The sequence below is a fragment of the Arachis ipaensis genome, chromosome B05 (assembly GCF_000816755.2).
Source record: "Arachis ipaensis cultivar K30076 chromosome B05, Araip1.1, whole genome shotgun sequence".
In the NCBI taxonomy this organism is placed as follows: domain Eukaryota; kingdom Viridiplantae; phylum Streptophyta; class Magnoliopsida; order Fabales; family Fabaceae; genus Arachis; species Arachis ipaensis.
The window spans coordinates 126996203-127004726 of NC_029789.2; the positions used below are offsets into that span (position 1 = coordinate 126996203).

At 35.9% G+C, this 8524-nt stretch overlaps 1 protein-coding gene across 6 annotated transcripts; it reads right to left on the reverse strand.

The window, feature by feature from the left end:
- LOC107641068 lies at window positions 2001–7510 on the reverse strand. Of its 6 annotated transcripts, none has more exons than XM_016344578.2 (7): window positions 6924–7510; window positions 5853–6845; window positions 4958–5778; window positions 4492–4875; window positions 3245–3803; window positions 2981–3165; window positions 2001–2466 (listed from the first exon to the last, which is right to left on the reverse strand). In XM_016344578.2, the coding sequence occupies exons 1-3, from the start codon at window positions 7408–7410 to the stop codon at window positions 5078–5080; spliced, it is 2181 nt and encodes a 726-aa protein (XP_016200064.1). In that variant the 5' UTR covers window positions 7411–7510; the 3' UTR covers window positions 2001–2466; window positions 2981–3165; window positions 3245–3803; window positions 4492–4875; window positions 4958–5077. The 6 variants fall into 6 exon arrangements, with proteins under 6 accessions (XP_016200064.1, XP_020980131.1, XP_020980130.1 ...); XM_021124472.1 differs by having other exon boundaries at window positions 3245–3388; window positions 3734–3803; window positions 4492–5778; XM_021124471.1 differs by having other exon boundaries at window positions 3245–3399; window positions 3734–3803; window positions 4492–5778.

Genomic DNA, 8524 nt, shown 5'->3' on the forward strand with positions numbered 1-8524 from the left:
AGCCTGGGAGGGAACTGGGTGGGAGCGGTTGGATGCTTGCCAACGACGCTACTGAAGGAAACTTTGTGACTTTGAGAGGAAGAAGGAGGTGAGGTCATTAGGGTGAGGCACTGAAGGCTAGGGAAGGATTTCTAACTTAAGGGGTGTGTGTGTGTGTATATATATGATGGATTCTACTATGTCTATGCTTATGGTGGTTATAGTGGCTATGCAAGTGTTGTTAAAATTAAAATCACACTATATATATATATATATATGCATTCAAAATTAACAAGTTCAACCTCAAAACACATAATAAATTAAAATAATACTACAATTATAACAAATACTTTAGAACACATATTCAAATCCTTCACAAGTATGTATCTGGTTCAACATAGAACACACACAATCGAAGGTTAATATAACACAATCGAAAAAAAAAACAATTAAATGTTCTAATAAATTAAAAGTCTAAAATTGAAATCCTCTGATATTTTCATCTTCCATCAACATCTTCATCTTCACCATCTTCTTCAGAAACGTCATTTCTTTCAGGTTCAAGTTTGACATGATCAACAAAATCATCATCATTCACATGTTCATGTTCTTCCATTAATTTTTATTTGGATCCCCAATAAACTCACACTCACCTCCCTCACCTATGTTAAGCTTATTACTATTCATACTTGGAATAGCAAATTCAATAATAGGGTCATCATTAGTATTGTCATGCGTTGGTGGGTGAGAATGCTCAACACGTTTAGCAAAATTCTCATCAATCTCTTAAGTTATCCACTCATCATCAGAATGTACTGCCTCAAATTCAAGTTTCGAAATTTTTCTAATATGCTTACTCTTTAACTTCGAATTGTACATCACATACACTAAGTCATTCACTTTCTTTTGATACAATCTGACTTTTTCTCTTTGTATGAACCTCAAAACATATAATACCAATAGTTAATATGTATACAAAAATAAAAAATAAAATGAATGAAGAATAATTTTGGAAATCACCATTTCAAATGCACTCCAGTTACGCTCACATCCAAAAGAGCTACAAGCTTAGAACACGGATAGCAAACTTTTTTAGTTATGGACAACTATCTCTATAAAAGTCCCACAACTCAGTAGGTAACATGGTCTTTCTACTACTCTTTGTAGTTTTATTGCCAAAGAGGCCCCTAGCATGTTGAATTCAGGAAGTTGAAGACCAATCTTACTCCTTTCTTCTTGGTTAGGAACCAATTTTATCATACAACTATACCATGAAATTAGGTTCATAGAGGTAATAAGGATTAAGATAATACACAGCAGCATACAATGGCCTATGTAGTTAGCTTTCCCACCTCTCATAAATAATTTCCCATATATGTTCATAATGAAAAATAGCAAATGCAAATGAATAAGAATAACAAAATCAAATAAATAACTAAATAAGAAAACAACATAACATGGTACATTGATAATCAAATTTTAAGAAAGTCACGTTAACCTTTTTTGTTGAGAATTGTCCTTTTTCTTTTCCTTCTCCTTCTCTGTTTGCTCAAGGTAATCCTCATCATCACCAAATCTTCTCTTCTTCAATGATGCACTACAAGAAAATCAGTTTTTTGCCACGCTTTTAAAGTGTGCCAAAAAGTACAAAAAAGCGTGACAATAACTTTTCACCACACTTTTTGAGCTATCGACATGCTTTTAAAAGGGTCACATTCCCAAGGGTGCTGGTTGCTCTATTGCCACGCTTTTGTCGATCTATTGGTACACTTTATTTTTGTCGTGCTTTCATCTATTGCCATGCTTAAAAACATGGTGGTATGGATAACCCTATAACCACGCTTTTAAAGCCTGCCAATAGCTACATAAACCCTTCACTAGGCCACTCCACACTACTTTCAACATTGTGGAAGCTAGCATAATCAAGATTAAATAATTAATCATTATGCAAAAACTAAATCATGTTATCAAAATAAACTTTATATAAAAATACAATCATAAACTGGCACAGGAAAATTGAAAAGAAAAAAAAGAAAATAAATTCACTACAAAGTCATTACTTTGCAAAATAAATTTTATAATATCTAAAACACACTACTCAGTTGAATGTACAGCTTCATCTAAGACTTCATGATTCTATATCTAACAGAACATTTGAAGTGGTCATTATATTCACCAGCTGTCAATATCACAATCCGCAAATGGCTCTCTGTGTTACCATAAAACTTGGAAAAGATTCAACTAATCTACATAAAGAAATCCAAAAACAGATAAAGATACGTTATTTTGGAGACTGTTGAGGAGCATCTTTTGTTCTTGTTTTGATCCTATCACAGCTGCAGTTGCTACTACTATCATTGCAGCCATAGCTGCACCCATTTTTACACCACCTGCAGCCTTCATTGCGTCGGCTATTTGAGCGAATGCTGCGACCATTCCACAAGTATAGCCCTCAATGCAAGTGTTGGTTTTCTTGCCATATTCTACCTGCAAAAGAGCAAATCAAATTGATACCAACTTGCATACTAAGTTTATTACATATTAGCATAGGAATGACATCTTCAAACACAAAGAAACCCATGGTTTTTGACAATCAGCAACATCAATATAAATGCATGCCAGCGATAAACCATGAACTTTCAAGGATTGCTATTTAACCCTCTAAAAATGAAAGGCCTTTCTCATACAGAAAATGTACACAATAGCAATGATAAAACCATTTTTAAGCTTAATACAAGTATTCACAAAACTTAGTAACTCGATTAATAGAGTGCCTGAAAGAAAGGGGAAACGATAAATCTGCATGTTTAAAGATAAAAGACTACCAATTAGTACACAACCTGTACAATATTATGTAGAATAACAAGAGCTTTTCTTTAATGGGGCAAACTATACTTTGGTTCTTGATGATCCAAGGTTCCCTATGAATCATAGCCATTGAAAATTTGAACCAATGGCTGATGTTAGCACTTAGAATAAGATATTGAAATAGTATGTTTACCTTCTTAGAAGCCGCCTAATAACAGCCTCATCAAGATTAAAGGGCCTATTTGTAGCAGCGAGAACAAATACACGCTCTTTATCTTTTGTTTGCAGACCATCCCAATTCATCATGAACTCATTCTTCATTTTACGCATAGTCTCATGTTTGCCAGGAGTTTCACGTCTTCCTAACATACTGTCGACCTGACACACAAAATATTAAACCAGGAAAAAATACAGAAAAAGATAACAGAAAAGGAAAACACATAAATATGATACTAACCTCATCAACAAAAATAACACTTGGGGCAATCTTGCTGGCTAGAGAAAAGACAGAAAAGATAGAAGCCCCCACCTTAGCCAACTGTCCTTTGCTAAAAAGTTCAGGTCTCCGTAGAGGAAGCATGACCAACTCCTTCAAGGTGTCCTTCACATTTTCTAAAACCCCAATATCATCAAAAGTGACCCCAATATCACTTGGAGGAATCACATCAGCAAGTAGCTCTTTCTCAAATTCATTCTCAATAACCACATCTTGAGCAAAATGGGGAGGGGAAAAAGTAAAACAACAATATATACTGAGAATTAAAGAATAGTCCCCATATATTTCAGTAAAGAACCACCATCAAAACAAGTAATTGAAGTTCCATCTAAAAAATATGTTTAAGAGGCTACAATGCAAAATTCAATTACAGTTGGCCATGGGTGCTGAAGATTTGATTCAAATAGTAACAAGGACAACAAAAGAGTTGAAAATCAGTGATTATATTACCTTCAGCAATTTCTTTGAATTCTTGTTTTCACCTTTAATGCCCTGCAGAATGTTCAACCCATACTTAAGGCTGAACAAATAAAATGTAAAATAAATGTTACAAGACGAATTTAAGTACATATAAAATGTAAAAGTAGTGTTTACAGGTGAACTTAAGTTCACATAATTCTATTTGTTTTACTGCTTAATTTTCTTAGGGTCAATAGGATTATAGGAGGGAGACATATAAATATTATTAGACGTCATAAAAGACTTATCCCTTTCAGAAGTTGATGATCTTAAAAACATTACTAGAATTGAGCCATTGACATCAGTTTAAAATCATATTTCATCTTCCTTCGAATGTTGGCCTTTCAAAGATCTCTAAATAGCATCTAATGGTACAGAGCCAATTTTTCTATGAATCAATATTGGTAAATGAAATTAAGGTCAATAATGTCCACTGGATAGATTAACTAGCCCAATGCATCATACTACCACACACACACTTTTTCATTGAAACACTAAGTAGAAAAATAATTTAAAGAAAAAAAATTAAAACGCATCCACTGTTTATTTTCCATGACAATAAATTCATCAGGAGCATCAAAATTAGTATGCTAAAATTCAAACAGGAGTAAAACTCCCATGTAATGAACATTCGCTTCACTTCCATTCCACATCACTACAACATCGAGAAACAGCAAAACAGTGAGGGAACCAAAATAATGAACCTTATCACATAGGAACAAAGAAACAATGAGGGAATAAATACGTACCTTGAAGTGTTTATGGTGAGGGTTGAGCACCGATTAAGGGGGAGGCAGCGACGATTGAGGGAAGAGCGAGAGAGAGGCAGCAAAGATAGTGGTAGGGTTTGCGAGATAGAGTGATTGCCGAGGGAGGGCGCACCAATGGAGGGCGCGCTGACAGATGGCGTGCTGACGGAGGGCACGCCGACAGAGGCAGCTTCGATGGAGGGTTGCGAGAGAGGGTGCGAGGGTTGCGAATCTGAGGAGGAGGCTTGTGATAGAGGGTGCGATAGAAGGCTGGGAGAGAGGGTTCTCACTTCTCAGTGATGAGTTCTTAGTGATGAAGGGTGTTCGAGGGTTCTCACATACATCGTGAGTGAAAGGGTTTTCTCTTCTCAGTAGAGCTATCTTCTGAAAACAAAAATTACAAAAAGGTGATATACAAAAAGGTGAAAAAAAAAAAAACCATCAATACTCCTACTGTCCTACAGACCTCTACCAATACCACCTGAACTTGAACCAGCATGCTGAGGGCATCGACTAGAGCTATCACTCTTTTCTCCGCATAGAGTACACTGCCAAGCACCACGCATTTTTCGCGAATCCATTTCACTCACGTAGGGGTTGATTTGGGTTGTCCTTTTGCCACTTTCATCAGTGATGGATTACCGATTACCTTTGGACCTTTATATTTAGGCCATGTATCTGGGTCGCCTAGTGGTGCAAATTTTGCACTGTAAACCTTACGAATTTCAGACATCTTGTACACGTCATTTACATATACTTGCCAATCAAGACGTTGGTTAGCACAACAAGCAAGCACGTGGCGACATGGAAGTCGCTCCACTTGAAAATGACCACAATCACAAACTCGTTGCGCAAGATTAACGGTGAATATTGAACCGTTGTCCATTTCATGGACCTCAAACACTTCATTGTGCCTGTCGAATCGGTTTACCACTATGTTTCCCGCACGATGAAGATTTTCTTTAACCCGTCGAGTGGCAAACTCTGAATAAGTAAATCCATTACGAATACGCTCGTGAGCCTCATCACTCTTCCGAGTAAACAACTTATTCAGCCAATAACATGTAGCTCTAAGTACCGCATTTACAGGAAGGTTGCGTGCACCCTTCAGGGCCGAATTTATGCACTCTACCATATTTGTCGTCATATGACCCCAACGATAACCCTCGTCAAATGCCAATACCCAACGCTGAAGACCGATCTCATCACACCAATTAGTGTATGCCTCGCCTCGCTCCCGAAGCCTCTCATAGTTTATATTGTACTCCTGCTTTGTTCTAGAATAGCCTACAAAACACCATATTATCATAAGTAGGCACTATAAATTTATTATCAATTGGACTAAAAGTAGTTTCAAATACCTATGTTAATAACAAGTTTATGCAAGTGTGGGGTCTTGAATCTCTTTAAGAAATTAGCTCCAATGTGCCTAATGCAAAACATGTGTCGTGCTCTTGGCGGTGCCCAAGCACCGTCACTACGAGCTATTGCTGCCTGGATGGACTCATGGCAATTAGAGATAATACCCACACCATCTTGAGTAACAACATTTTTTCGCAATTGATGAAGAAAAAAGTCCCACTCATCGGCGGTCTCACTCTCTACGATGGCAAAAGCAATCGGCACAATGTTTTGGTTCCCATCTTGTGCAATCGCAACCAAAAGTGTACCTTTAAATTTTCCATAAAGCCGTGTGCTGTCAACTTGGACTAATGGCTTGCAATGTCTGAATGCTCTAATACAGGGAGAGAAACTCCAAAATACCCGCCGAAGTATCCTTATGTCATTTACCTCTTCACTCCCACGATAAATAGGTAGAGTCTCTATTCGAACTCGTGAGCCTGGCATCTTGGCACACATTGCCATGCACCACCATGGCAGAGTCCGGTAAGAAATTTTCCAATCACCAAAGATTTTTGCAACACACTTCTGCTTTGCCAACCAAGCCTTACGATAACTTACAGTATAGTTGAACTTAGATTGAACTTCTGCAATTATAGATTTCACCTTTAACGATGGGTTAACTTCAACTAATGGCCTGATAGCATCTACAATCATATTTGAGTCTAACTTGAAATGATTTTGTGAAATCGTTCCAGTGGTACACGTGTGTCTGCCATTGTAACTCCGAATCTCCCAATAGCCTTTCTTTCTATTCAAACTAGCTCGAATAAGCCAATCACAACCTTTGTCATGCCTTTTACATTTTGCATATAACGTCATAGGCTGAAACGCGTACATCGTGTAAGCGACTCCTCTAGAGATAGTATAATTCTTGATTGCGGAGATCACTGACTCTTTAGAACTAAATTCCATTCTAATACTAAACTCACCATCATTGGCCGCCACAACGCCTTCACAAAACAAATGTGAACTATCATTAGTTAGTCATGGGTAAATAAACAAATGGTAACTATATTGAATAAACATACCTATATTTGCATACTCATTCTCATCTTCGTTTTCGTCATTGACTTCATAGTTGGCTTCGAAGTCATCTTCACTATCACTGTTATCTTCTTCCCAAACTATATCCCTAACTTCATCCATGTCTGACTCGTGGTCAATCGCATCTGTACCAAGATGTTCAAACTCGACATACAATTCTATCATTGTCACTTGAAATCGACTCTGTTGATAAATATGAAACATTTGCTGCATATTTGTGTCATCAGTAATGGACATTATATGAAACTGCATTAGCTTGCCAAATAAGATGACCGGATTTCTGTATAAAATATTGTTCACTCTCTTTGAAATATGACTTTGTATGCTTCTACAAAGATTGTTTTGTAACTCCGCAAACGTCATGGTGCATGGAATAACAAGGGAAAACGGATGTGGTATAATCTCACCCTCATGTGTATGTGGTATAATTTCACTATTATAATACACTCGCAAATTTGCCGTACCTTCCATTGCTTCCAAAAGCCTCAACTTTTCCTTCTCCTTAAACTCACTCTCCTAAAATTTTACACCACCGATACTTACCAAAAACTCACGATGCTCGAGAAAGAATGGAGAACAGCTTTTATCGTCAAACCTCCCAATTTAAGCATGTAAAATAATCAAAACACAGCTTACGTTTTGCATAAACCAACCGATTAAAAGAAAGAATGACACCTGCATTTTGTCAACAAAATAAAAAGCTGCTAAAAAAAACAACCTGCATTTTGTAATTAAAAAAAATATGAAAAACGCAACTCGTGAATTACAGGAAAAAAAAATTAAAAAACATGGAAAACGCAACATTTAATTTCCCTAACACCATATGCAAGCAATTATCCCATGCAGACTCATTTGGACATGTATCACCAAATACTATATGAAAGAAAATTAAGCCCTATTATTTGGTTTAAAGTATTATAGTTATAATAAACAGGAAAAATTGTTAATATATATAGGAAATAAGTTACCAAGTTAAAATAAGATACCATAAAATTAATTATATAATCTGACAAAAGGTACTTATAATATATGTTGGAGATCCACTTATGTCTCGCATGTGGTACAAATATTGTGGTCAAATAACTTTCACTAACTATTGACTCGTCTGTAGAGGCTGAAAAGGATCACCATAGAGGTTGAAGATGAGGAAGTGAGGGCGATGGTAAAATGGGTATGGGTGAGGGTTGGATTATGATGTTAATTTTGATTCAGGAAATGTAGGTAATTAGAGATAAAGTGAGAGGACTCCCACCAAGTTTAGAGCAAAATGGGGATAGCTGACACCGATCTGCATGCAAATCAAGAAAGTATTCACTTGATTTCGGAAAAAAATTAAATAAAAAATAAAATTATATGTTAGAATTAAATTAAAAATTAATTGTTATTGACTTTATTAAAATCTAAAATTATATGTTAATGAGTAATATGAGTCAACAAATAATCTTTTGTAGTTAAAAATAAAAAGTTGTATTCATTCAAAAAATAAATTAACAAATTGAAATAATAAAATTCAAAATGTTGTGACTTCACTAAAATTTAATATTAAATGTTATTGACGTCATTAAAATTTAAACTTATATGTTAG

Bases quoted from the DNA above. Each gene is read 5' to 3' on its own strand.
- LOC107641068 (XM_016344578.2), bottom strand. From the start codon at position 7,410: ATGGAAGGTACGGCAAATTTGCGAGTGTATTATAATAGTGAAATTATA. The intron at 6,846-6,923 runs GTATGTTTATTC...TGTTTTGTGAAG, and splicing joins GAATGAGTATGCAAATATAG to GCGTTGTGGCGGCCAATGAT. The intron at 5,779-5,852 runs GTATTTGAAACT...GGTGTTTTGTAG, and splicing joins TAAACTTGTTATTAACATAG to GCTATTCTAGAACAAAGCAG.